Here is a 27888-nt window from a genome sequence, read left to right as displayed (position 1 = left end):
CGGAGGAGATGCGGCCGCGGCGCGCCCCGGGTCCGGCCGCCGCGCAGCGCCCCCCCCGGAGACGACGCCAGCGCGCCGGGGGCCGGGGCTGAGCCCCCTCCCCCAGCGAGGCGCCGCGGGCCGGGGGCGGGGAGAGCGCGCGCCCCCAGCCCCCTCCCCGCGCGGGATGCCCGGCTGAACCGGCCCGGCCGGGACAGGTGCGCGCACGGAGCCCCCCCCCGCCCGCGCCCTCCCGCCCTCGCGCTCCCTCCCGCGCACTCGCGGCGCGGCGGCTCCGAGGTAAGCGCCCCGGGGCGTCTGCAAGAGGGGGCTGGGGGCGGCGCAGTCCCGGGGTGTCTGTCGGCACGCAGCTGGGGGGCTGAATCGTCCGCTGGGGCGGCCCGGTCGGGCGCTAGGATGGGGGCCTGAGGGCCCCGCCGCCGGGAGGGGGATGGATTTGGCCCGCGAGGGGGTTTGTGGGGCGCTGTCGCGGGAGGACCTGTCAGCGACGCAGCTGGGGAGGGGGCTGGATTGGGGGGGACACTGTGTGGAACGGTGTCGTGGGGGGTCCAGGAGCAGCGCTTTGAAGGGGCTGGATTTGGGCCTGGGGCGCTGAATGAAGCACCATAATGGGGGAGTCTAATGGCACCGCAGCTGGGGGGGCCTGGATTGTTGCCTGGGGGCCTGTATGTGGAGCTATAATGGGGGTTCTGTCGGCACCGCAGCGGGTGGAGACTTTGTCCGGGGGGGCCGTGGGAGGCACAATAACGGGGCTCGCGGCTGCGCCGCTGGGGAGCTGGATTTGGGCCCAGGTGGGGGGTTCAGGGCCCGCAGGGGCCTGCTGGCCGGGGGTGGGGAGTGGTGCTGGGGGGCGGAGCCCTGAGAGCTAAGTCGAGGCGGACCCGGGAGCGGTGCGGTGGTCCTGGCCCGGTGAGGCCCCTCCACCCCACTCCGCGGTCCAGCCGCCGCACCTTGGGCGCCCCTGAGCCCTCTCCTGCCGCACGCCCGGCCCAGAAAGAGTCCAGGGCCCGGGGCCGCGGGGGAGGGGCCGCGGCGAGGGGAGAGAGCCAGCCGCTCCGGATCCCCCCCCGTTGCAGTAGGGGCCTGGGGGTTCGGGGCCCCCCAAGAGCTGACAAAGGGACAAAGAAAGCGTCTTTCTCCGAGCGCGCCGGGAGAGGTGGGGGGCGCCCAGTGTGGCCCCCCTCCTGCGGGCGCTGATTGGTCCCTGGGGCGGGGGTCACGTGCCCCCCCCCTCCGCCCTGCTCTCCGCCTGCGGGCGCCCTCAGAGTTTAGGGCACCTCCCAGAGGGGGCGCTGCTGTAGGAACCACCCCCCAGCTCCTGCCCTGGACGTGTGGATGCTGGAGCCGGGAGTATTTGCAAGAGTCCTGGGACTGGAGGCGGTTCCCAGACCCTCAGCCCCTGCTTGGCCCTGTCTGGCTGAGGTCTTTGGCATCGTACCCTCCCCGCCCCTTCGTGCCCCCCGCCCCACCGAGGTTGTCATCTTTGACCCGAAGACTGGAGAGGAACTGAGGCTTGGAGTGAGAGGAAGAGGCCTTCAAGCTTTGGGGAACTGGGTTTGGGCTTAAGGAGGAAAGTGGGAGCGTGGCCAATGGCTGGGCGGACAGAAGAGACCCTCCCCACCCCTCACTACCGCATTTACAAAATTTCATTTCTTCATGTTTCTCTGGGTTCCCTCAGCTTCTCAAGGAGTCCGCAGGCTGAAGCATCCCCTCCTTCGTGGAGTTCCCCCACCCAGCCTCTTTCCCACATCCTAGTAGACGCGGTTGGTTTCCTTCAGGGGTGAATTTGGGGATGTGTCTGGGCAATTGTTCTAAACTCTATTTAGAATGAGTACAGCATGTGGAGGGGCTCCCCCGTGGGGTAAGGGCCCACCTGGAGGGGGTCCTAAGCTCTCTGGGAAGTTGGGTGGGAGGTCACTGTGGCCCACAGGAGATCCCTTGAATACTGGGTAGGTGACCACCTGACAAACGCTTCATTCAGGGCGCCTGGGTGGCTCAGTCGGTTAAGCACCTGCCTTTCGGCTCAGGTCATGATCCTGGAGTCCAGGGATCAAGTCCCGCATTGGGCTCCCAGCTCCATGGAGAGTCTGCTTATCCCTCTGACCTTCTCCCCTCTCATGCTCTCTCTCACTCTCTCAAACAAATAAATAAAATCTTAAAAAAAAAAAAAAAGCTTCATTCAAATGCCACATGAGCTGTCCTGTTCCCATAAGTAGATGGGGAAACTGAGGCCCAAGAAATAGGCAGAGGGGACAAAGAGGGAAGCCAGGCCTCTCCTCTCCTGAGGTTGCTAGACAGGGTTAAGGGGGAAAGGACTTGCCACATCAGCTGAAACCCAGGAGCCCCCCCCAAAGGTTTCCTGAGACACCCCCCCCCCCCGCCGCCCTGTGCACTCTGAGCTACGTGGCAGTCTAGACCTGGAGTTTCCAGTGCCCCCCACCCAGCCCTCTCCAAAAGAAAAAGTTCAGTGTAGAGGAAAAAGCTGGGGCTAAGAGGAGGAGCACAGCTGTGTGACCTCAGACAGGTGTCTAGCCCTCTCTGGGCTGCCATCTCCCCGGGAGGTGCTCTTTGGGTTTCGGGCCTCAGTGAAGGGAGATGAGGCAAAGGGAGGGGACAGAAGAACGCCCCGGACTTGTACCTCTCCGCGCTGCCTCCAGTTCCTGCCTACCTTCTACCGGGGCTGAGCCCCCGCGCCTCCTCTGCTTTGAGGTGAGATGGTGTCTCCTCGAACAGGGGTATGGCTTATGCGGGAGGGGCCCCTCCTCCTGTAGGTCTGGGGTCCACGTTTGTCCACCCGGCAAGGAAGGTGCTGAAGTCACCTGCAGGGGCTGCCCGGGGCTTGAGACAGGAGTTGCTGGGGTTACCTGGGGCTGGACCTAGATAGAAATCAAACTGTCCTTGGAAAGGTGACCCTGACGTCAGCCCGCAGGACAGGTGAGCTGGGTCCCTGGAGGCTGAAGGACATGCCGGTCGCTCTGGTCTCCTGGGAAGGTGGTATCCCTACCTGACCCCGGGGTGTGGCCTGTCCTGCCTGCCGGGCCCTTTGTCAGAAGATGATGGGGGTCCTGGGAGGGTCAGGACAGATGGAATCAAGAAAGACTGTCTGGAGGAGGGGGTGCTGGCTTTGGACTTGAGGGATGGGAGGGATGATGCCAGACGAGGGGGACAGGGATTGGCAAGAATAGCCACGGCAGGGTGTGGGGGGGGGGCTGAGTGGCTGCACTATTTTAAGGGTGGGAGATAATAAGCAAGTTAGGCCTGAGAACTGGATAGGGGCCAGGAATGTCAAGTTGAGCTTGGACTTTATCCCAAGGGCAGTTAGGAGCCACAGAAGGTTTTAGAGCAGGGGAGGGAATGGGCAACATTTTAGACCTTGAGCAGCCCGAAGGAAGGACAGTTACCAGGAGACAGGCACCTGGACACCCAGTGAGCTACTTGGAGTGGTAGCGAGTTGCCTGTCCCAGGAGGCAGGCAAGTGAGGTCAATAGCCATCTTTCCAGAATCCTGGAAGAATAATCCTGGTCCGGGCCCAGGCAATCCTCTAAATTTCCAGGTACTGTGGGGTTTTTGAGCTATAATACTGTGATTCTGAAACTCTAAGCCATTTGAGGGGCCGGGGATTCTCAGACTGATTCCTCCAAGACCCAGCAGTGATGAGGGCAGACTGTGAGTGTGGCCTCATTTAGCAGAAGTAGGGAAATTGAGGCTCCAGGCAGCCCCAGACTCAGGCCCCAGCCACCTGCCCCACATCCTGTGGTTGAATTACTCAGGAGCGGCTGCAGACCCTCCCTCCCCCACATACATCGAAGGTTTGGCCTGCCAGAGCCAGGGTTCAGTGTGTGGCCTGATGGGTCTGGACCTGAGCCACGTGCTCTCATTATCGCCGTCGTTTGTCACCTAGCCTTTGGGGATGTCCACGTAAAGTGGCAGGCATTGGAATGTGCCACAGAGGTGACTTGGGAGCTGGAGACCCCTCTTCCATTCCTTTGGGCAGGTGCCCCACCAGCCCCTCTCCATGACCCTTCACTGGTGGCTGCCCCAGGGCCTGCTGGGCGGGAGGCCCAGGCCAGTGAGGACTACATTTCCCAGGATGCATGCTGGCCCTGGGCTGAGCCTGCCTTCCAAGAGCCAACCTAGGGGAGAACTTCCCAACTGCAGGAGCCCAGAAGAGGAATATGGGTTCCCAGGGGGGCCCTGGGGGGGATCTGGTCCGGGGCAGCTGAGGACATCAGTCACTTAACAAAAGTCCCCCGTGTGCCATGCCCCATGCTGGGTGACACTGGGATCCCAGAGAGAAGGCTTTAGTTCTGGTGCCTAGTTGGCCCTCAGGGTGCTTCCAGGCTGGAGAAGGGGAAACAGGCGGACCGTGGCCCCCCCTGCTACTTGGAGTCAGAGCCCACGTGCAAGGAGCAAATGGGACTGGGGAAAGTTGGTCTCTGCCCAGTGGATCAGAGAAGATGAACAGAGGAGGGGCATCGAAGCTGGGGCAATGATGGATGAGTAGGAGTTCGCGGTGGGGGTGGCTACACGTTTTGATAGTTTTAGAACCTTCTCTCTCTTTCCCGGAGGCCAAGGAGTCAGAGCCCCTGGGCAGTTGAGACAGCCTCGCTGAGTTATTGCCCTTAGAGGTTGCCCACTTGGATCAGACTCACCTGGGTTTGAGTCCCTGTCTTTGCTCATTCACTTGCATAGTCGTGCCCCACTTTAAGACTCAGTTTACCCATTTGTAAAGCACGATGCCATTCTCTCTCCCGTAGGGCTGAACATTTAAAGAAGAGGATACAGTTAACATGTTGGACATAGTCCTGCTTTTTTCTTACTGTGGAAAAAGGAGTAACTTTGAGAAGCAGAAACTTTGTGGCTTCTGGCCCTGATCTCATTTGGAGCTGTGTGGTCTTTGCTCTCATTTCATGAGATGACAGATAATTTAATAAGTGTCTCTCTACTAGGTGCGAGATGCTGGGTACCCAGCAATGACCAAGGCAGACTGGGCCCTGCCTTTGTTGAACTCACAGCCAGGTGGGGACACAGATCCTGACTAGAGAAATAAAGTAACTGAAGTATAATAAGGTTTCCGGGGTTGTGTAGCTGAGGAGGGTAGGGCTGTTTTAGCTGATGGTGTCAAAGAGCATGTCTCTGACGAGGTGGCATCTGAGCTGAGACCTGGGAAATGGGGTGAAGCTGGTCATGCAGAGATCTGGAGGAAGAGCATTCTGGGAAAAGGGTATAGGCAGTGCAAAGGCCCTGGGGCAGGACCCTGCCGGGTGCATTGGGTGCTTTGGAGGCCTGCATGGCTGGAGCAGAGTGAATGAGGGAGAGAGAGGAAAGGAGGGGCCGGTCTTGCAGGGCCTTAGGGGCCTGAGAGGAAGAGCTGGGTTTTACCCCCAGTGAGACTTGAACCCCAGAGGGCTGTGGGCCGAGGCGGCAGCACCTGACTCAGGGCTTACAGCCCTCTTATGGCTGCTATAGGGAGGACAGCCTGTAGGCAGAAAGGCCCAGAGCTGGGAGACCAGGGCTGAGGCCTCCGTGCTGGTCCGGATGAGAGATGATGCGGGCCAACCTAGCTGAGGCGGGGGAGGGGGAAAGAAGTTGGGGATGGAGTAGATTTGGGACTTGCTTACAGAATGATGTGGGGAGAAGCAGGGCTCCTTTCTCTAAGGCATAGGGAGGACTGTGGTTATGAGTGTAGAGTCTAGACCATATGGCCTGGGTTCAAGTTCCAGCCTGGCCACTTCCTAGCTGTGCGAACTTGGGCCTGTCACTCCCCCACTCTGGGCCTGTTTCTTCAACCATTAAATGTTAAGAAGAGCCCCTCCCGTCGACCCACTAGTCCTTTCGGTAAGCACAGGGCTTGGAATGCAATAAATGCCCCCTGAGTGTTTGCCGTCATTTCCCCTTTGAAGGTCTGAGCCCCAGGCTCTGGGGAGAAATGAGGCATAGATTGGGGTAGCAAATTCCCTGAGGTCACCCAGAAAACAAGGTCCTCTGGCCCTCACTATCTTTTCTCCATTGATGAACAGTTCTCACGCCCCATCCCCCAGGGCCCACGTCACTCTGCCAGCATCTCTGCCATTCCTGAGCCCTGACTCACCAGGACTTGTGGTCCACTCTGACCCCAGGGCCGTCCCCCAGGACCTATATCCCGCCTTTGTCTTCTTTAAGTTCATTTGCCAGGTCTTCCGTTCCCAGCAACACTTAGCACAGCCCTGCCTGCTTCCCGCCCAGCATCTCCTAGTGCTGTCCTCTTGCAGATCTGCCTTCCTGGTCCTGTCCCACTTGAGGATCCCTGTGGCTTCCCACACAGGGCCTCTGGGGGAGGGGTAGAGTGACTGGAGGGATCAACCTGCGGTAGAGGAGGGCTCCCAGAATCCCGAGAAAGGAGGACCTGGGTCACCACCTTTTTGGACCCCAAGGGCAAGTACCAGATCTCTTTGTTTTCCCTAAAGTGGAACCCACTAGAGCCAAGCCTTACTCCCCTCTGTTCCCCAAAACTGGGCCCCAAGAGCAGGGCCCAGCTCCTCTGCATTTCTTTCAACTTGGGGCTGAGGACAGGGTCTGTTTGCCCCCCAGGTACGCAGAATTCCCCACTTGGGAATCCGTGGGTGTCCGCCCCAGCCCAGCCCCACTCTGGATTCCCCAGGAGCCCCCAGCCCCCTTGGGCGGCCCCCTCCCAGGCCCTCTAATTACCCGCTGGGTATAAATGACACTTTAATTTTCTCAGAATGGTCGCTGCATCGTGGAGAAAGCAGCCCCCCCTTCCCCGTTCCTAATTACAAGTTGCTGCTTCCGACTTGCCTCCTGGCGGCCCAATTTCCAAACAGTGATTAAAATTAATTACCCAGGAGCCCCCCCCCCCACCCCCGTCTGGGCCTGGAGCCTTGGGGGCTGCTGTGGCCCCCCCTGAGGTCCTGTCTCTTCCCCCTGTTCCCCACCCTGGCTGGCTCCCCAAGTGGCCTGGGGACAGGAGAGCCTCTCTCTGGCTCTCCGCTTGCTTATCCACAAACGTGCATTTTGGGCTGTGCAGCCTTGTAGACAGATGGCGCCTCCCGGTCACTCGGCGAGAGGCAGTGGAACCCAGCGGCCTGGGTTCCGACTCAGCCGCATGCTTCCGTGCTGTGTGACCTAGGGCAGGCGGCTTCACGTCTCTGGGCCTGTTTTTCCACAGCAACGCAGGGATGCTGGTGTTGGGGTGGGCAGGAAATGAGTTCAGACATGCGAATCCTGGGGCCCCACACGGGGCTTCTTGACGTCTTAGCTTAAATCCTTGCTCTGCTGGGCCCGCGGGGGGGGGGGGGGGGCTGTGCGGAGGGAGGGAGGCTCGGGAACTCCTGAGCACCGTGGAAACGCCTTCGAAAGAGACACTCAGCGCGAACTGAGGGTTCGCGGAACGCCCGGCTCTGGCAGCGGACCCTCTTGCCGCCCCGGAGCGCAGTAGGTGCCCAGAATGTCTGGACCGAACACATCCTTGCGCTCTTTTGCAAGTAGGGGCTGTTCGGGTCTGGGGGGACGCTCTCGGGCTGGGATTCGTGGAACGCCTACTGTGCGCCGCAGAGCTGCCTTTGCGGCCCTGATGGGCAGAGGGGGGCTGCTGCACGCCGGCACCCCACCCCGGGCTGGCCAGGGATGAGTTAACCGGCGTCCCGCAGCCTTTGCAGGGAGAGGGGCCTCTCTCCCCAGCCCCTCCATGGCCCAGGCCCCAGGGACTCCCTCTGGCTGCTCTGCCAAGTTCCTAGACAGCCCCGAAGCCCGACGGGATGGCCACAGGGGGCGACCGAGGCAGCTGGAGGAGGCAGCTGTAAGCAGAGCTGGTAACCAGACCTGGAAGGCCTAGGGGCCGGCTGCCGGGCTGGGTTACTCGATCCCCCCGGGGACACCGGGCCCCGGAGTTGGAATCCTGGGGCCGGCAGGCAGACAGCAGCTCCTTCTATGGAACTGGAAACGCACATCCTGCCCCCCTCCAGGCTGCAGCAGATGGAGAAACAGGGGCTCCGAGCCTGACCCAGAGTCACTGAGTCCCCGGCGGTGTCCCAGAGGGACCCAGAGAGGGCAAGCTGCCGGCCCAAGGCCACCCAGCGAGGCCATCGCGTGTCAAGCAAACCCCTGCGTACCGGGCCCTGGTGTGGTGCCTTAATTTACAGAGGAGAAAATTGAGGTGCCGTGTCTGGTCTGGAGAGAGGGCGCGAATCCCAGGGGTCCCCTCTCGAAATAGGGCATCCTCCCTCCACCCGCTGGGACCTTCCCGCCGCTCCTGGAACAGTTCCAGCCCCCGGGCCTTTATCCCTGCCAAGCAACCTTCCCCACACCTTCACCGCTGTTCCCCCCTCAACCCCCAGGCTGCAACTGGACTGTCCCGTCCCCAGGGGTCCCCCAACCCCAGACCTGAGCAGCCTCTTTGCCAACCCCTGCCATTCTCATCGTCCTTTGGTACCATGTGTACCCCCCTGTCTCCCCCGTGGAGTGGGAACCCCACAAGGATAGGGCTTTGCCACTGTCTTGGTCACTGCTGCGTCCCCGTGCCTGGAACAGTGCACACAGCAGGCACATTATCGTTGCTCATCTAAGGAGTGAATGTGTAGCCCCCGTGTAGGGTAGAGGGAGCCCAAGCTGGACACAGAGGCTCCCAGGTTGGTGGGATTGGTGGCTGGGGGAGCCCTGGGACACTGCGATTCAGCCAGGGCAGTCAAGGAGGACTTCTTGGAGTAGGGGACATCACACATGGAGCTGATAGAGACGGCGAGCAGGAGTTGGCTGGGGGGCTTCAAGGAGCAAAAGCAAGGCGACTATGTCTGGGTGATTGGGGGGTTCTGGGAGCAGCTGGGCCTGGAGAAAACTGAAGGTGTCCCCCTGGCAGAGGGGACAGTCTGAGCAAAGACCTGACTGGTGAATTCAGGGCATGCCTGGCAGGAGATGAGGGCAAGTGAAGGTTAAGGTCATTCCCAGGGCGGGAGGGATCCTTAAATGTCAGTGCACAGAAACAGGCTCTTTCTTCTGTGGGGTACTAGGGAGCCATTGCAGGCCTTTAACTGTGGTGTGGGCTGAGCTTGCAAAGATTTGCTTGGGGGGAGGGGGACTAGCGGGGAGGGTGGCATTGCCCTTCAAGCCCAGATTCTCAAAAGCCTGAGCAGGAAATGCCCAGGCCCGAGGAGGGACGAAAACTGCAGGACCCAGGCTTTTAGCTTCTGGGAGCCTCTGGAAGCAAGAGGAATTTAAGGTAGATGGAAAGTAGAACTTCCTTGCTGAGGCAGAGAGGGTGGGCGAATCTTCCCTAGCTGCGGGCTTATTTCTGGAGCTGGCTGTCACCAGCGGCAGCCACTGGCCACGTGTGATGGTCGCACCATGTGTGGCTGGCCTGAGTCGACCTGTGCTCTAAATGTAAAACCTATACCAGATTCCAAAGATTAAATGCGAAAAACGGCACGTCGAGATGTCTCGTTAATCATGTTAACATTGATTACTGGGGGAAATAACAGTATTTTGGATCTATTGGGTTAAATAAAACACATTATTAAAATGAATTTCCCCTTTTGAGCGTGGCCGCCCAGAAATGGAAGAGGACACGCGTGGGCACGGTTTTCTGTTGGATGGCGCTGGGCCACACCATGTCCTCCCATCGCATGGTCGGCTCAGATGGGTCCTAACCTGCTGCTTACAGGTGGCACAGCCAAGGCCCACACAGGGGAGGGGACCGTCGGAGGGCAGAGCCCGGATTTGAACCTGGGCAGTCACTGCCCGAGACCCCGCCGCTTACCTGGAGCTAACGGTGTTGTCCGTCCAGCCCGCATTCTGGGCCTTGGTTTCCCCAACCCACCAACAAGATTAGACCTGGGGGGTTGGCCAGCCTGGTGCCCTCCGTGGGTTGAGGTCCTCGGAAACGGTGTGATGGCCAGAAAGCCATCGGGGGTGGGGGTGGCAGGCAGCCGCTTCAAGGGGGGAGGTGTGTGAACTCTGACACACGGGCGTGTGCACACACGTGCAGGCGGCCCGCCACGGCTGGGGCACACGCAAGCATGGTAGTTGCAACTATGGGTACGTGTGACCTCCCAGAGGCTGTTACACGCCGTGGACGCCGGGGCCTGTGGACACGCGTGGGCGGACCCACACACCATGGTCGCGGGCCAAGGGGAACCAGGGAGGAGGGCAGATCCGGACTCTGCTCCTGATGCCGACGCTTGGTTCATTCGCTTACAACAAGCCATCACCGAGCACCAGGGCTGTTTACCAAGATGCATCGCAGACCGCAGACCGCTTTCACAGAGCTCGCCGTCTGTGGGGGGCGGCGGATGGGCTCTGAACAGGCTGATTTGTGGGTGATCATTTTATTTGGGGGACCCATGCACAAAGATTATTGTGCGCGCCGATCCCTGCGAGATCTTACTACCGGCAGGCTCTGGTTTGGCAGGTCTGGGGCGGGGCTTGAGGCTCTGCATTTCTTTTTCTTTCTTTTTTTTTTTTTTAAGATTTTATTTATGCATTTGAGAGAGTGAGAGAGCACAAAGCAGGGGGAGAGGCAGAGGGAGAGGAAGAAGCAGACACCCTGCCTAGCTGGCTGGACGTGGGGCTGGATCCCAGGACCTGGAGACCGTGACCTGAGCCAAGGCCTCTGCTCAACCATCGGAGCCCCCCCCCCCCCCCCCCCCGCCGCCCCACGGGGTCTGCATTTCTAAGGGTTGCAAGTGCAGCGGATGCTGCTGGTCTGACAACCACATTCAGAGGAGCAAACGGTTGGACCCTTTGAGAGTGTGAGACTGGGTGGGGGGGGCCTAGGGGTGCATGGCGTACAGGGCGTCCGGCTGGAGGGGCTGTCTCTGGGGCCTGAACAAAGCACAGATGTGGTTATATCCGTCCCTGGGGCCCCGGGGCAGGACCGCCCCTGCCCTGTTGGAGGGCGCCCGTGTGGCTGGAGCAGAGTGGGCGAGGGGACGATGGGGAGGAGGGGAGGGTGGGGAGGAGGCTTGTGACGGGTCGTGCAGGGTCTTGGGGGGCAGCAGGGAAGAGGATTGCCCCCAGGGAGGTGGGAGCCCTGGAGGGCTGTGGGCAGAGGAGAGCCGACCTGACGCAACTGCTCCCAGGCGCCCTCTGCTGGCCAGTGTGGGGAAGACGGACGGGATTGGCGGCGGGGAGGAAGGCAGGAAGGAGCCTGGGACCAGGGCGGAGGGGACTGCGCGGGTCCGGGTCCGGGAGGGAGACGATGGGGGCTGATCAGGAACGGACTGGACAGGAGTGAGAATTCTGGGTGAACTTAAAGTCAGAGCCCACGGGACTTGCTGGCGTTGGGCGCGAGGGCGAGGGAATGAGGCTGGCGGGGTCAGGTGTTGGGGGGGAGCCTGGGCAGGATTCCCAGGTGGGGCCTGAGCCATCGGCTGAGGCAGGGTGACCCAGGAGGCACTGCGGGGGGTGGGAGCCTCAGCTGCGAGTCGGGCCTGACTTGTCTGGTCCATAAGTTCGCACCGATCCGGTGAAAACCCGACAAGCTTTACGTTTTGTCTGTTGTTTGGAACTTACCAGCTGGTCCTAAAATGTTCGCTGAAGTCCCCAGCCCAAGGGTAGCCCAACACCCTGGCTTGGCGAAGTGCCAGGTGGGAGAAGTCTTCCAGAAGGAAGCTGGGACGCATGTCAAGGCTACAGTAGCTAAGGGACGGGGAAGCCGGTCCGGTCCAGGGGCTCCCTGAGGACCCGAGGAGGTCAAGTAGGGTGGCTCTGAGGGTTTTCTGCCTCTGCCTCAGTCTTCTCGTCTGTACAATGGGACCATGCGCTGCGTGTTGGAGTGATGGTCGGGGTTCCCACGGAGGGGTCCTGCCACAGCCTGAGGCTCTTGAATGGGGGCTGGCGCTCTGTGGCCTTATGACCATCCCCCCCGTGGGTCCCCAGGGCCGCAGGCAGGAGGCACGCCTCTTCCACGGGCAGGCAAACATGCGGGTGAAGGGATGCCCCCCCACGCCGCAGGGTGCACAGGCTAGCCACCCCCATCTGGCCCTGGTGGGGGCTCCCGGTGGCCAGGTGCTCGGGCAGGTGGTGGGGCTTCATCTGGGTGGGCGGGCGCTGAGTGGCGGCTGGCAGAGGTGCCTAGAGTCTAATGAAGAGAAACAGATGGTCTCGAGGGGGTTGGGGGAGGGGCTGAGGCCTCCAAGAACTCAGGTAAACTGAGGCCAGGTACAGTGAGTTGGCCCCAACGTGGCCCGGACTCCCCAGAAAGAGAACTGGGGTTCCGTTCTGCAGCGGGTTTCAGCCTCAGCTCCCCTCGTCCATGACGTTGATGTCTGAGCCTCAGTTTCCCCATCTGTATAAGGGATGTTTAAACAGCACCCACCTCTTGAGTGTGTGGTGTGGGTTAAATGAGTTAATTTAAGTTTTTACCGTGCCTGGCACATAGTAAGTGCTTGGTGTTTGGCACCTTATTATTTATTGAGCTCCTACTGTATGTAGGGCCCTGCGCTGGGTGCTGGGGACACAGTGGTGGCCAGGACCCTGTCCTGCCCACTCAGGAGGCTTACAGTCCAGCGGGGAAGACAGACAGCCAGGCAGTTAGTAGGTAGGATGATCAGGGCGCTAATGCAGGACACACAGGCACCTGGGAGCCTGGAGGAAGCCCAGCTGGGCTGATCTGGGAAGGCTTCTTGGAGGAGGTGTCCAAGAAGAATGAGTTTACCAGGTTACTGGGAGCAGGAGGAAGGTGGGCCAGGCAGGGGGAACAGCATGTGCAGATGTCCAGAGGCGGAGATAGAATGGAGGGGAGGAGCTGGGACTTCATTTTGAGGACAGTGGGGAGCCATAGAAAGGTTCAGAACAGAGCTGGAGCTGGTTTTGCCCTCCAGGGGACACGGAATAAATGTGTCTGCGGAAATCTGTGGTTATCACACTGGGGTTCTCTTGGCATCAAGTGAGGGGGGCAGGGATGTTGCTCAACACCCCACAGTATCAAGGACGGCCCCCCAGAGAATAGTCGCCCTGAATGTCAGAGTGTCAAGGGGAAGAGACCCTGGTTTAGAGCAGGACAAGCAGGTGAGATCTGAGTTCTAGAAAGACTCCTTTGCTCCCTTGAGGACGACACTGAAGGGGCAGGACTGAAGGCCAGGAGACCAGGTAGGAGGTGGGGGCTGGGCTACAGGGCACTGAGGGGACAGGGAGGTCGACACCCCATAATTTGGTTAGGGGACACTGGGGCTGTCCTTCAGTTGAGGAACAGGTAGGAGAAACATGTCTTGGCAAGAACAGCCCAGTGTAGGTCAGCCCTGCCTGGGTCTGTGGATGGATCTGTGGGGCAGATGGACAGAGGGCGCAAATGAACCCCTTCCCAGCCTCCAGCTGCTGTATCACAAAGTTAAGAAAAACAGGAGAAGAAGTTAGCTGTGAGGTTGCATCCTGACCTGGGGCCTCGGTCTGCCCGCCCTTGAACTTTAGTAGTAAGTTACTATTAGCCGATCGGGGTTGAGGGTCAAGGGCAGAGGCTGGGTGATTATTAATCTTGTTGTGGTCATTAGGGTGTTGAGGTCGTCAGGGTGCCCAACGCCTAGGAGCAAACTCCTGGAGCCCGAGAGCCCTGGGTTCGACCCAGCTGCCGCATCCTCTCCGGTGGGACCACAGCCCCCAAATCAGACCCTCAGTTTTCACATCTGTAAAATGGGCTGTTACGCCACTCCTGCTAGAGCCAGTGGGGCACTCTACAAAGTAATTCCTGGAAGCCACGCAGCCCCCACTTCTGGAACGTACCGTGGCAACGGCAGCCACAGGGAGCATAATAATCAGCACTCACGGAGCACCTGTGCTGTGCCAATAACCCGCCCCCGGCTGTGAGATCGGGACTGTTCCTGTGCCCATTTTACAGATGAGGAAACTGAGGCCCAGAGGCAGAACTGTCCAGGGTCACACAGCATGTAAATGCCGGATCTGGGATTGGAACTCTTGAGTCCTGTGTGGCCAGTGAATGGAAGTTTTGGAAGTTTCTTACGTTAAATGTCGATAGGATCCAGCCTTAGAAAGGAAGGGACCCTGACACCTGCCACAACACGGAGGGACCCCGAGGACGCTGGGCTCAGGGAGAGGAGTCAGACCCAGAAGGACTCGTCCCACAGGACCCCACTCCCAGGAGGGCCCCAGAGGAGTCCCGTCTACACAGACAGAGAGGAGTGGGTGGGAGCCAGGGCTGGGGCAGGGGTGGGGAGTCCGTGCTTTGTGGGGACAGAGTCTCAGTTTGGGGAGATGGAAAGTTCTGGAGACAGAGGGTGGGGAATGTTTGCATGACAGTATGAGTGTGCTCAGCTGAGCTGTGCACTTAAAAATGGTTAAGATGGTAAATTTATGGTATACATATTTAACACAATATAAAAAGAAAATGTTTATTTAAAAAAAAAGGCAGAGCCCCTGAGAGGCCGTGATGACCCAGGCAGGTGTTGTGAGGGAGGAGGCTGGGGGGCAGGGCAGCGGCTTGAGGGCGGAGTTGGCAGCAGTAGGCTGGAGGCCTCACGGGGCGTGGGGGGGTGAGGGGGTGCGGAGGCCTTGACTGCTCTTCAGTGACTGGGACCCAGACTGGGAGCCATGGGAGGCTGCGAAGCAGGGGAGGAGCCAGGGAAGGAAGCTTTTAAGGAAGTAGAGGCCTGTCCCATGGACACGTGGGATCCGGGCATCGGCTGAGTCACAAATCCTGGAAGTTCAGGGTCATAAAAAGGAAGTTCTGCTGGTCCACGCAAGGCCTTCCTGTTTTTTGGCCCTGAATCCTCAGAGGCAGGCTCTCCAGGGCCAAAGTTCCCACATCACCTTCCCCTCCCGGGGTTCGGAATCTTGGAGCTCTGAGGCCAAGACAGGGCCTAGCGATGTCCCTGCTGCTTGGACGGGGAAACTGAGGCACAGGGCTTGCCTGAGGCTCCCTGGAAGGACGAGGCTGCAGGTTTCTCACTCAGGACCTCCAGACTCCACCCCTGCTGGTAGGGGTGTAGAGGGCTGGGTTCCAGAGGGTGAGTTCTGCTCACACTTCCACCAACCGATCATCACCCGGAGGGAGTCTCCAGGCTGCACAGCCGGGCTGGTTCTTCAAATACCTTGAACGGGAGCGGAAAGCATGCTCGCTTGAGAGGTAGTGAGGTGCCTGTCACAGAGGTATTCCAGCAGAGGTCAGAAAGGCTGGACTTGGGAAGGAAGTCAGACTCACCGGGGTCCCTCTGAGGTACCTGGTCAGTTGGAACATTCTATGATTCGAAACTATGGCAATTCCCAGATTGTGGTTTATAAAATTCTGAGAGACTGAAAATTTTTTTGAGCCTTTCGTTTTAAGATTGTTGTGGTTTTTTAAAGATTTTATGTATTTATTAATTTATTTGATAGAGCAGGCAAGTGGTGGGGGGGAGGAGCAGAGGGAGAGGGACAAGCGGACTCCAGCGCTGAGCAGGGAAGCCCCCGCCAGGCTAGAACTCACCATCCTGGTATCACTACCTGAGCAGAAATCAAGAGTCAGTCGCTTAAACGGCGGAGCCACCCAGACGCCCCAGGATCGTTGTGATTTAATTCTTGAATATCTGTTTTGGGATTGAATTATTTAAGTGCGTGTAGTTAAGTGCTGTGTCTCTCATTATCGTGATTTTTTTTGGTGTTTTTTAAAAAATTATTTAATATTATTTCATTTCAAAGTCATTTAAATATTGTACTTATTAGCTTTTGGTTAGAAACCGTTTCTGGAGCTCTCACAGCGATGTGGTCAGAAAGTCCTTTTTTTTTTTTTTTAAGATTTTACTTATTTATTTGACAGACACAGCGAGAGAGGGAGCCCAAGCTGGGGGAGTGGGAGAGGGAGATGCCCGCTTCCCGCAGCGCAGGGAGCTGGATGCGGGGCTCCATCCCAGGACCCTGGGATCAGGATCTGAGCCGAAGGCAGACGCTCAACGACTGAGCCACCCAGGCGCCCCTAGAAAATCCTTCTGATGATTTAATAAGGGCTGGCGTTACTACTATTGCCGCGGCTGGCGTTCTGTTTTATTATCACCCCGATGGGGAGTGTTTTGGGCACTGGAAGGTCCTGACCACTGCGGCTCGCGTGCGCCATCTCGCGGCGGAGGGCGGGAGTGCAGGCCGCGCCGCTCACCTCTGGGCCCTCGCCTGCAGGTCTCATTTCTCGTCGCCCTGACCTCGCCATGCGGACCCCGCGAGCGCCCCCTCCTCGCCTGGCCCCACTGCTCCTACTGCTGCTACTGGGGGGAGCCAACGGCCTCTTCCCCGAGGAGCCGCCGCCACTTAGCGTGGCCCCCAGAGACTGTGAGTGGAGGTCCTGGGGGAGCAGGAGTCCTGAGGGAGGGTCTCACTTCTCAGCTGGGTCTGCTGCTCGCTTCCCCCAGGGGCTCACCAGACCAGGCTCACCCCTGCCCTGGGTCACAGCCATCCCTCACCCCTCCCCCAGACCTGAACCACTACCCCGTGTTCGTGGGCAGCGGGCCGGGACGCCTAACCCCCGCAGAGGGTCCTGACGACCTCCACATCCAGCGAGTCCTGCGCGTCAACAGGACCCTATTCATCGGGGACAGGTATGAGGGATCGTTGGGCAGAGTGTGCAGGGGGAGGTGTGGGGGGCCGGCGGCAGCATTTTGGGGAGGTTTTCGTGTCGGGTCATATTGTTTGGCTGGAGTTCAGATCGGCATCTTTGGGGTGGGACTTTATAAAGCGTGCTGACCGAACTCCACCTGTTACAGTCCGGAGACCGCTATGGTGTGTCTGGAGGTGGAGACAGTTCCTTGGTCAGGATTCCCTGGGTCTCTACAGAGGGTGCTGATGTGAGGCTCTAGGGCTTCTCCAAGAAGGTGACATTTCAGTTGAGACCTGAATGATGAGGAGCCAGCCACGGGGACATCTTGGGGAGAGGAGAAATGGGAGTGGGGAACACAATCTGTGCAAAGGTCCTGGGGCAGGATCCGGCCTGGTGTGTTGGGAGAACATTGACGAGGCCCAATTGGCTAGGGAAGAGTGGGTGAGGGGGAGATGGGGAGGAGGGAGGGACGGGGAGGTAGGGAGCACGGGGAGGGCACCGGGAAGGTTGTGCAGGGTCTTGTGGGCCTCGGGGAGGCCTTGGGCTTTTACCCCAGTGAGGGGGCAGCCGTGGAAAGCTGTGGGCAGAGGAGGGGGTCCTGACTCAGGTGCTCATGGGTACCTCCTGATGGCTGCTGTGGGAAGAACAGACCAAGGGCTGGAGCGAGGGGACCCAGGCGATGGTGACTGCCCTGGTTCCGGTTGGACAAGGATGGTGCCCAGGGAGTGTATGAGAAGTCGGTAAATTATTGGTAGACATTAAAGGCAGAACTGACAGTGCTGGCTGATTTGTGGGAGGCGAGGAGAAGCAGCAAGTTGAGAGTGTCTCCCAAGGTGTGACCTTCACCCCTGGAAGGACAGGGCAGCCTCAGCAGAGATGAGCGACAAGGCAGGAGCCGGTGTGGGGGACAATCGGGTGCAGCGTAGCTGAGCTGAGTGTGAGACGCCCCGGAGCCCCCTGCAAAGAGACCTCCAGGATCAGCTGGACCCCGAGTTTGGAGCTCAGGGGAGGGCCCGGCTGGGGACAGAACTGTGGGTGTCGTCCTGCCATAGATGCGGGGGTGGGGGCGGGAGAGTGGACAAGGTTGCACAGGAGGGGAGCAGGTGGGGAGCCTAGGAGAAGGAGGGGGGCCGGGCCAGGGAGACAGTGTGTGAGGGGCAGGAGGACATTGAAGTGACTGCTGGACTTCACCTTGACCAAGGCAGTTTCTGGGGCAGGGGGAGGGTGGAGGGACGAGCCTGGGGAAGGCTGAGAGGTAGTGGGAGGGGCACCGGTGGCTGATGAAGGGCATCGGACAGTTCATCATGTTGGCAGTAGGACCCCTAGGCCACGGGGCGTGTAAGCGTGATGGGGCGTGTCAAGGAGTATGGGGTGTGCTAGGACCTGTGGGTCCTTTTAGGGCCTGAGGAGGCGCGTGATGGCACCCACAAGCACGCGCGGGCGTGACCAGCGTCAGAGTCGCCTGTGGCTGAGGCGCAGGCACACCCCTGCGTGTTACGTGTGGGACACACCTGCCGCCAGGAGAATGCAGAGTGGGGGCGGGGGGCTGGAGGCGCCCACCCTCACTAGCGGCTCCTCTGCCCCAGGGACAACCTGTACCGGGTGGAGCTGGAGCCCCCCACGGCCACGGAGCTGCGGTACCAGCGGGTGAGAAGGGCGCCCAGGTGGGAGGGGTGGGGGCGGCACTCGAGACTCCTGCCAGGGGGCCCCGACCCGGTGCCGGGGAGCAAGAATTGGGCGGCAGGGATCCCGCTCCCCTCACCACTCCCTCTGCTCCAGAAACTGACCTGGCGCTCCAACCCCAGTGACATCAACGTGTGTCGGATGAAAGGCAAGCAGGAGGTGAGCGGCCCCGGCCACGCCCCCGACCACGCCCCCAGCCCGGCTCGCGAATGCGCAATGGTCCCCTGTCGCCATCCCCGGCCAGAACCCTCGCGTTGCCATGGCTATGCCCGGAGCCTGGCCACGCCCCCAAGTGGTCCTCACGCATGGCCACGCCCACAGCCTTGCTCTGGCCGGAACTCCATCCCTTCAGTGGCCGCTGATGCAAAGTATTTGGGCGCCTTGGAGGGTTCCTCAGTCACTTGGAAGATCCAGTCCCATTTCAGCCCCTGATGTGCTTCCGGCCTTGACCACGCCCATATCCCCGGCCCCGCCCCGCATCCCCCCCCGTCCTCTCCGTCGGGCACGCCCACACCCGGGGCCACGCCCACCATGGCTTCTGTCTTCCCCACCCCTCCAACCAACCCCAGGGCGAGTGTCGAAATTTTGTAAAGGTGCTGCTTCTTCGGGACGAATCCACGCTCTTTGTGTGCGGTTCCAATGCCTTCAACCCCGTCTGTGCCAACTACAGTGTGAGTCCCCGCCCTTCCGAGCCCTGGTGCCCCAGGTCCAACCTCCTGGTCTTGGCTCACCTGCCCACCCGCTGGCCCAGCCCTTTCCCCAGACCGCGTCACCTCCTACGGGAAGACTTACTGGATATGCCCTCTTCGGCCCCTCACCCGGAGCTAGAGAGGAGGCTTCCAAAAGAGATCGGGGAAGCCATAGCTACGTAAGCTACAAGCCAGTTATAGGATTAACTGAACTTGATTCTTAGACCTGTTCACAGAGTAGTAAACTAAGCCCTAGATTCCGTGGCTGACCAGGTCACACAGCATGCAGGGTGGAGGCAGGACTCCTCACGGCTGCTGGGGTGGCCAGGAGCTCTGTCACTCAGGCCCCATCCCCCCCACAGATGGACACACTGCAGCCCCTCGGGGACAACATCAGCGGCATGGCCCGTTGCCCGTACGACCCCAAACATGCCAACGTTGCCCTCTTCTCTGGTGAGTGCCCCCAGCTCTGACGATCTGATGGGGCCCCAGCCCTGACCAATGTCCCACTCTTGAAGCTGGGTTATGATGAAGGTGACTCTGTGAAACACCACGGTCAGCGCTCAGCCAAGGCGGGGGCTCAGTGGGGGGCGGGCACCGGGGTGGGGCCCCCTGGCAGGAGTCTCAGCGGGGGGAGCTGGAGATCAGCCTGAGCTCAGGCTTAGATGGGGTCAGGGCTCAGCTGACAGGGACAGGGGCTCCCTTGGGCTCTGGGCTCAGTCTTGGAAGATGAAGTTTGGACCCATCCTGTCCCTGGCGTCTGTGATGTAACTTCTCACCTGCTTCCCCTAACTCATGGCCATCCAGAAGGGATGCTCTTCACGGCCACAGTCACCGACTTCCTAGCCATCGACGCTGTCATCTACCGCAGCCTGGGGGACCGGCCCACTCTGCGAACCGTGAAACACGACTCCAAGTGGTTCAAAGGTGGGGCAGGCATTCGTCAAATCCCCCCACCAGAATAAAAGTCCCAGAGGAAACAGGGAGGGGACCCCCATCTCATCTTGGGCACCTACTGACCTCTTTGAAGATAAAGCTAGAGGAAAGCTTTCAGTTGGATCTAAAGTAAAACTTGCTGGAAAGGGGTGGTTTGGAAGCCCCAAATGGAACTACTCGCGGGCACTTAGCTCTTCAACACATGAGGGAGGAAGGTGACCAAAATAGATGTTGCTGTTTGTGGAGGGTAGACACAGTGATTTTAGGATTCTGACACCCAACATCCCCCCCAATCTTTGATTATTTTATTTTGTCTGGGTCATCGACCAATGTCCCCCCTTCACTGTAAAAACATTCACCCGAGCTGATGTGTTCACAGCCCCAGAAACTCCGTTTCTCATGTCAGGGGCTGGGTTCTGACCCCTCTTCTCCTACAGAGCCCTACTTTGTCCACGCGGTGGAGTGGGCCAGCCACATCTACTTCTTCTTCCGGGAGATCGCAATGGAGTTTAACTACCTGGAGAAGGTGAGGGCGTCTCTCTCCCACCCCCAAAAGGCACTGGTGGGGGGCATGCAGCTGAGAGGCTCTGCTGGTGGGAACTGGGGAGCAGAGGCGGATCCATGAACCCCCACCTGGGGCAAGAGGTTCCACCCTCCCCCTCTGGTCCTCAAGACCCTCCACGCCAGCCAGGACCAGGCCACCAAGGGTGGAAGACATTTATGGAGCGGCCTTGTTACACACGGCGCTGGGTGAGGCTCATGGGTTTGAAGGCAGGTTAACGCCTCTGGGTTCCAGTCCTGGTGTTGCTGTTCGCCTGTCCACCCACCCACGTCTCAACCACTTACCCGTCCTTCTCCCGCTGTCCGTCCATCGGCCTGTGAACCCTCCTTCTCAGACACCTTCTACTCGCCCACCCACCTGTGTGTTCCTGAGCCCACCCAAGTTCCATCCTCTCATGTGTCCATTCTGCCCACTCATCTACCCAGCCGTCATCCATCCATCCATCCACCTGTCCGTCCGTCCGTCCATCCATCCATCCATCCATCCACCTGTCCGTCCGTCCATCCATCCATCCATCCATCCATCCACCCACCCGTCTGTCCGTTCATCCATCCATCCATCCATCCACCCGTCTGTCCGTCCATCCACCCATCCATCCATCCATACACACATTATCTCCGACATTATTTTTCTCACTATTCATCATTCTCTCCTTCAAATTCGTTTATCCATCCATCCATCCGTCTCCTGGTCCATCCATCCATCCATCCTGCCATCTGTCCACCTACCCATCTATCCTATCCCTCACTCCGTGCAGGCGGCTGGACAATTAAGTAAAAATGCTTCCATTAGCTACTAAATTGACGCTGGGCCAGTTGCTTCTCTTTCTCTGGTCCTCAGTTTCCCCATCTGTACAATGGGGATATCGGTCTCCTCCTTTGTAGAGTTTGGGAGGGATGTAGGAGATGATGAAGGTTCTGTCCCTGGCACACAGTGAGCGATGTGTAGACACGTGAGATGCGTATGGGGATAGGCACAGTTGCCGGGGCCATCCCTGACATCCCCGTGTCTCCGCTGGGGAGTACGGCGCTCAGAGGAGTACGGTGACTGTCTGGGGTCGCGCGGCGAGCCAGCAGACTTCTCCGTCCCGGACTGGGTGGTGGTCAGGGCGGCCTGCAGACGCGTGGCGCACGCCCCCATTTTGTCTGCTGTCGCACCAGGTGGTGGTGGCCCGCGTGGCCCGCGTGTGCAAGAATGACCTGGGAGGCTCCCCTCGGGTGCTGGAGAAACAGTGGACATCCTTCCTGAAGGCGCGGCTCAACTGCTCTGTGCCCGGGGACGCCCACTTCTACTTCAACGTGCTGCAGGCCGTCACCGGTGTCGTCAGCCTGGGGGGCCGGCCCGTGGTCCTCGCTGTTTTCTCCACCCCCGGCAACAGGTCAGAGGACCCCGAGGGCAGCAGCCTGGGGCACTGTGGAGACAGGAGCGGAGAGCTCCCACATTGGTCATATGTTCCCTGGGTCCTGGGCTGGGCCAGACTGGGACTCCCAAGCAGCGTCAGCCCCAGGCTGGGGTGGGACAGAGCCAGCTACTGACCCTCCATGGCCCCTTGGTCAGAAGAGTCCAGATGGGGGATGTCCTCATCCTCTGCCTTTAGAGGAGGAGGTCAGAGAGGGCTTCCTGGAGGAGGGAGTATTGGAACGAGCCACCAACGGGTGTGAGATGGCAGGAGAGAGAAGACCACTCCAAGTTGCAGGAGTAGCATGTGCAAAGGCCCTGAGGCTGCAGTGAGTTTGGTATGTTTAACAATAGGATGGAGGCCCCATGGCTGGAGAGGAGGGGGGAAAGGGCAGCGTAGGGGATATGAGGGCAGAGAGGTGGCAAGCCACTGGGAGGAGCCTGGACTGTATCCTGAGAGCTCTAGGGAGCCATGGAAGAGCGAGGAGCAGAAGAGAGACAAGGTCAGACGTGCATTTTTGAGAAGCCCCCTGGGGCATGGGTTGCGAGGGGGCAAGAGTGGCATCTGGGAGACTGGACGTCCAGGCAAGTGATGATGGGTGGCCCTGGAGGGACACGGGCGGCTGTGGAAAGGCCAGCCTGTGGTCCAGTCTGAGCCCTGTTGAGGAAACAGGGTGACTGGATTGCGGGGGGAGGCATCTCTGGCCCCAGGGATGGAACGTCTGACAGCTTCACGGAGACAAAGGCTCTTGGGCACGCTTGTCCAAGGCAGCGCCCTCCACCAGCCTCACCGCTCTCTCACCTAACTCCCCCAGCATCCCCGGCTCAGCTGTCTGCGCCTTTGACATGACTCAGGTGGCCGCTGTGTTTGAAGGCCGCTTCCGTGAGCAGAAGTCCCCCGAGTCCATCTGGACACCCGTGCCGGAGGATCAGGTGCCACGGCCCCGGTGAGAGCCCCCTTGATCCTGAGCCAGGTGCCCGGGTGGGGTCCTGACCCTAGGGTGAAGGACTGGGACTTCCAGGTGGTTCTGTGTGGCTGAATTCGGCTGTACCCATTATCCAGATGCAGAAAACTGAGACCCTTTGGGCAGAGCAGTCAGTCCCCCCAGCAAGTCAGAGCCCCTGTGTAGGGATGGGCGAGTCCGCCCTGATCTCCACTTCCTCCCCACCTAGACCCGGGTGCTGTGCGGCCCCTGGCATGCAATACAATGCCTCCAGCGCCTTCCCCGATGAGATCCTCAACTTTGTCAAGACCCATCCCCTGATGGACGAAGCGGTGCCCTCTCTGGGCCATGCGCCCTGGATCGTGCGGACTCTGATGCGGTCAGTCCCCAGGCGTGGCTGGGGTTCCGGGGGGAGGGTGGGGGGCGGTGGATGGTGATGAGAGCCCAGGCTGGGGTGACAGGTACAGAGGGAGAATGGGGCCACGTGGGGCACGAGGGCAAGGGGGAGAGCGATCCTGCTGCAGCCAGGCCCTCCAGACCAGCTAAGCAGGCAGGGCCCCAGGGCCGCGTGGTAGGGACAGGGGGGAGGGAGGGAGGGAGGTGAAGGGGGAGAAAGGCACAGGCTGGGGCCCAGCTTGGGGGTCTGTCCCTCTGTGATGGGCACCCATGTTCCCACGCCCACCTTGCCTGGCATGGGTAGCGTCTCTCCAAGTGCCCAGGGCACCGCAGGGGCTCTGGGACCAGCCTCACCCCTGCCCACCCTGGCCCCAGGCACCAGCTGACGCGAGTGGCTGTGGACGTGGGCGCTGGCCCCTGGGGCAACCACACCGTTGTCTTCCTGGGCTCCGAGGTGGGCACCGTCCTCAAGTTCCTCATCTGGCCCAACGCCAGCACCTCGGGCACCACCGGGCCCAGTGTCTTCCTGGAGGAGTTTGAGACCTACCGGCCAGACAGGTACAGGGTCAGAGGTCGGGAGGTGGGACCGGCGGGCGGGGAGATGGGGGCTCGCCCTCCAGTCTCACCAGTCTGCTCGCCTGCAGGTGTGGACGGTCGGGCGACGGCGAGGCAGGGCGGCGGCTGTTGAGCCTGGAGCTGGACACAGCCTCGGGTGGCCTGCTGGCGGCCTTCCCCCGCTGCGTGGTCCGCGTGCCCGTGGCCCGTTGCCAGCAGTACTCAGGGTGCATGAAGTGAGTGCCCCTGTGGCAGGCTGCCGAGCTGAGGGGGAGGCCAGGGGATATGAGCACAGGAGGCCCTGAGAGCCAAGGTCAAGTCCGGGGCCCAGCAGCCTCCCAGCTCATTGAACGGTGAGCTGAGCGGATGAGCCGGGCAGAGGACTCAGCCCGTGCAAAGGCCCCGCAAGGAGGCCCGATCGGCTGGAGCAGAGTGAGCGAGGGGGAGAGAGGGAAGAGAGGAGAGGGAGGGGCGTGGGGCAGTCGTGCAGGGGCAGGGTCCGGTGGGGCAGGGCAGAGACTTGGGCTTTCAGAAGTGGGAGCCCTGGAGGGCTGTGAGCAGAGGAAGGTATGAGATCTGACCGGCATCTTTAAGAGCAGCAGAAGCAAGCACTGGGGGCCGGGGAGACCGCCGTCTCCCTGTCTTTAAAAGGGGGTGCAGATTAGATGTAAAGTTCTGGTAGGCTCCTAGGCTCAGCGTGTGCCCTCACCGTGGAGATATCCTTCCCTGAGCCCGCCATCGTGGCGGTAACCACGCCTGGGCTCCCATCGCGGGTCTGCCCCTTGGGCAACTGTGAACTGTCCCGAGCCTTATCTACAAGGGGGGGAAGCGGCCCCTGGCGCACAGATTTGTCACGTGGGCTCCCAGAAGTGACCGCGCTGCCCCTTGAGGGACTGTGGTTGATGGGCCGGCTGGGTCACTTGTCTGCTCCAGGAACTGTATTGGCAGTCAGGACCCCTACTGCGGCTGGGCCCCTGATGGTTCCTGTGTCTTCCTCAGCCCCGGCACCAGGTACTGGGGGGAGAGGGCGGAGGGGAGGGTGTCCCACGCGCCCGGCCATCGGGCTGGGAGAGCGGTTTCTGCTGACCACCTTTCTTACCCCGCCAGAGGCACCTTTGAGCAGGACGTGTCCGGGGCTAGCACCTCGGGCTTAGGGGACTGCACAGGTACGTGGAGTGGGGGAGGGCAGGGGAGCTGGGGACTCCCTGGGTTCTCCCAGTGCCCTTTGCGGCCCAGGCCCAGATGGGGGGCTGGGGGTGGTGGCCGGGGTCAGGGCCCTGGAGGGGCAGGGGTCCCACTTCCAGGAGGGGTGGCAGGGAAGGGGCAGACCACGGAGCTGACAGACAGCCAGGGGCGGGGACGCACAGACACCAGCAGACAGGGAGACCCCAAGAGACAGGCAGACCGGCTCTGAAAGAGACACAGAGACCCCAAGAAGCCAACGGACGGACGGACAGACTCCCCCTGGAGAGGCCCGCCGGGACAGACAGCCAGAGCGGGGAGGGGCCGAGGCGGCGGGAGGCGGGCACCGGCCGGTCCCCAGGCCCCTCTCACGCGGGCGCTCCCGGCCAGGACTCCTGCGGGCCAGCCTGGCAGAGGAGCGCGCCGGGCTGGTGTCGGTGAACCTGCTGGTGACGTCGTCGGTGGCGGCCTTCGTGGTGGGCGCCGTGGTGTCCGGCTTCAGCGTGGGCTGGTACGTGGGCCTCCGCGAGCGGCGCGAGCTGGCGCGCCGCAAGGACAAGGAGGCCATCCTGGCGCACGGCGGCGGCGAGGCGGTGCTGAGCGTCAGCCGGCTGGGCGAGCGCCGGGCGGCGGGCCCCGGGGGCCGGGGCGGCGGCGTCGGCGGCGTGGTCGTCGGCGGCGTCGGCGGCGCCGGGGGGCCCCCCGAGGCCCTGCTGGCCCCCCTGATGCAGAACGGCTGGGCCAAGGCCACGCTGCTGCAGGGCGGCCCCCACGACCTGGACTCGGGGCTGCTGCCCACGCCCGAGCAGACGCCGCTGCCGCAGAAGCGCCTGCCCGCGCCGCATCCGCACGCCCTGGGCGCGCGCGCCTGGGAGCACGGCCACCCCCTGCTCCCGGCCTCCGCCTCCTCCTCCCTGCTGCTGCTGGCGCCCGCCCGCGCCCCCGAGCCGCCGCCCGCGCCGCCCGCGCCCGGCGACCCGGCCCCCGACGCGCGCCTCTACGCCCGGCCCGGCCGCGCCTCGCACGGCGACTTCCCGCTCACCCCGCACGCCAGCCCGGACCGCCGGCGCGTCGTGTCGGCGCCCACGGGCCCCTCGGACCCAGTCCCCGCCGCCGCCGCCGCCGCCGACGGCCTCCCGCGGCCCTGGAGCCCGCCGCCCACGGGCAGCCTGCGGAGGCCCGGCCCGCACGGCCCGCCGGCCGCAGCCCTGCGCCGCACGCACACGTTCAACAGCGGCGAGGCCCGGCCCGGCGGCGACCGCCACCGCGGCCGCCACGTGCGGCCCGGCACGGACTTGGCCCACCTCCTCGCCTACGGGGGCACGGACAGGACTGCGCCCCCCGTGCCCTAGGCCGGGGCCCGACGCCTCGGCGGTGCCAGCCACGGGAACCAGGAGCGAGAGAGCCGGCCCAGCTCCAGTGGGTGCTCAAGACCCCCGCCCCGCCCGCGTGGGGGGGGCCCCTCGGCCACACGGAAGCACAACGAGCTCCGCCCCCGCCCCGCCCCCGCCCCGCCCCGCCCGGGGCCGCGGGACACTGAGGCGGTTTGGGGGTGGGGGAGGGCGGGAGGAATGTGCTATGGATTTGAGGTTGACCTTCTGCGCGTGGATTTGGGTTTGTTTTCCAATTGCGTTTCTTTTGCAGATTTCTATCCAATTGCACAACTCCGTTCTCGGGGTGTCAGCCGGGGTGGGGGGGGCGCGGCTTGGCGGCGGCGGGACGGGGGAGGGGCCGCATCTGCAGACCCCACCTCCCCGCCCCGCCCCTTTCCAGGCCCCTCCTCAACCCAGGCTCCTGGCGTGTGTGGGGGTGTGTGTGTGTGTGTGTGTGTGTGTGTGTGCATGCCGTGTCCGTGTGCAAAGGGCCAGGAAGGGGAGGGAGGTGCGTGTGTGTGCCCACGAGGGCTGCTGCCGGCGTGTGCGTGTGTGTGTGTGTCGCGGTGGGCCACGCGTGCAGTGTACCTGTCGGTGTGCGAGGCGGTGGCCCCAGCGGCCTGGGCGTTGGCTGACCCGGCGCCAGGGCTTCCAAAAGGCCCGGGGGCCTCCAAGGTGCCGGTTAGGAATTTGAGGGGGAGACAAGAAGGGGTTCCGGGCAGGGGGGCCGGGAGGGCCTGCCCAGAAGTCATACTGGCAGCAGCTGTCTAAAGGGCTTGGTGGTCTGGGGGGGGCGGGGAAGGCGGGCGGGCCCCACTGTAAATACGGCCCCAGGGTGGTCAGAGGGTCCCATGCCACCCGTCCCCTTGTGACCTCTCCCTTGACCTCCAGCTGACCATGCATGCCAGTTGAGTGGCCAGCTGAGTCCTGGACCCTCTCTGGAGTTTGCCTCCCCCAACCCCCTCCCCATCAATAAAACTGTTTACAACCACCGGCCCCCAAGGCTCTGGGTCCACTCTGTCTCCGGGGAGTGGGGCAGTTGGGTGGTCCCTCCCTGAGACTCATGGTGACCAGCAGAATTTGGGGAACTAGGAAATGGGAGGAGGTGGGTTTCTGCATCCAGATGGGGCCAGTGTTCTGATTCATCCTTGAGCAAATATTTGTCGTGCACCCGCTACGTGCCAGACACTGTAGGGGGTTAAGATCCCTGTCCTCATGGTGTCCACAGCCTCGTGGGGGAGACCTGCCCCAGACACGCAAATCAGGACTGGATCTGAACCAGCGATTCGTGCTGTGAAGATAGGGCCAGAGGACTGTGTGGGGTGGAGATGGGGGTGGTCCAAGGGGGCCTGGAGGGACGGTGACCCGTGAGCTGAGAGGTGACAAGTGAGAAAGCAGCTATGGGGAGGGGAGCAGGCAGAGGGAACAGCTAGCGCAAGCCTCTGGGTGGGAAAGGGCTTGGAGGAGGGGCAAGGTGGTGGTCACAGTGGCCCCCAGCCGCAAAAGGAGGGCCTGGTAGAAGCAGGTGCTGATGAGGACTGAGAGGAGGGCCAGGGCTCCAGGCAGAAACGGCCTCAAGGGTGCACAGTGTAAAATTTTGTTATTGTGGTAAAATCCACATAAATTCGAATGCACCATTGGAACCGTTCCTAAACGCGCAGTTGGG

The 27888-nt window shown here is 61.4% G+C and overlaps 1 protein-coding gene across 2 annotated transcripts; it reads left to right on the top strand.

The window, feature by feature from the left end:
* SEMA6B (semaphorin 6B) lies at window positions 1-27218 on the top strand. 2 transcript variants are annotated; one of them, XM_045991887.1, is made up of 17 exons: window positions 1-279; window positions 16090-16239; window positions 16382-16505; window positions 18091-18151; window positions 18284-18346; window positions 18757-18858; window positions 19239-19329; window positions 19684-19803; window positions 20250-20338; window positions 21535-21752; window positions 22588-22719; window positions 22946-23095; window positions 23488-23670; window positions 23757-23903; window positions 24601-24678; window positions 24775-24833; window positions 25240-27218. In XM_045991887.1, exons 2-17 carry the CDS (start codon window positions 16119-16121, stop codon window positions 26199-26201), a joined length of 2700 nt encoding a protein of 899 aa, XP_045847843.1. In that variant the 5' UTR covers window positions 1-279; window positions 16090-16118; the 3' UTR covers window positions 26202-27218. The 2 variants fall into 2 exon arrangements, with proteins under 2 accessions (XP_045847843.1, XP_045847844.1); XM_045991888.1 differs by lacking the exon at window positions 1-279 and adding an exon at window positions 14743-14948.
* The last annotated feature ends 670 nt before the right edge of the window (window positions 27219-27888 follow it).

Source organism: Meles meles, chromosome 20 (assembly GCF_922984935.1).
Source record: "Meles meles chromosome 20, mMelMel3.1 paternal haplotype, whole genome shotgun sequence".
Classification (NCBI taxonomy): Eukaryota; Metazoa; Chordata; class Mammalia; order Carnivora; family Mustelidae; genus Meles; species Meles meles.
This window is presented reverse-complemented; position numbering and strand designations above follow the sequence as displayed.

Excerpts from the sequence above, each read along its gene's own strand:
- SEMA6B (XM_045991887.1), top strand. The coding sequence starts at position 16,119 with ATGCGGACCCCGCGAGCGCCCCCTCCTCGCCTGGCCCCACTGCTCCTA. Across the intron at positions 19,804-20,249 it reads CGACTCCAAGTGGTTCAAAG|AGCCCTACTTTGTCCACGCG; the intron begins GTGGGGCAGGCA and ends CTTCTCCTACAG. Across the intron at positions 21,753-22,587 it reads TTCTCCACCCCCGGCAACAG|CATCCCCGGCTCAGCTGTCT; the intron begins GTCAGAGGACCC and ends TAACTCCCCCAG.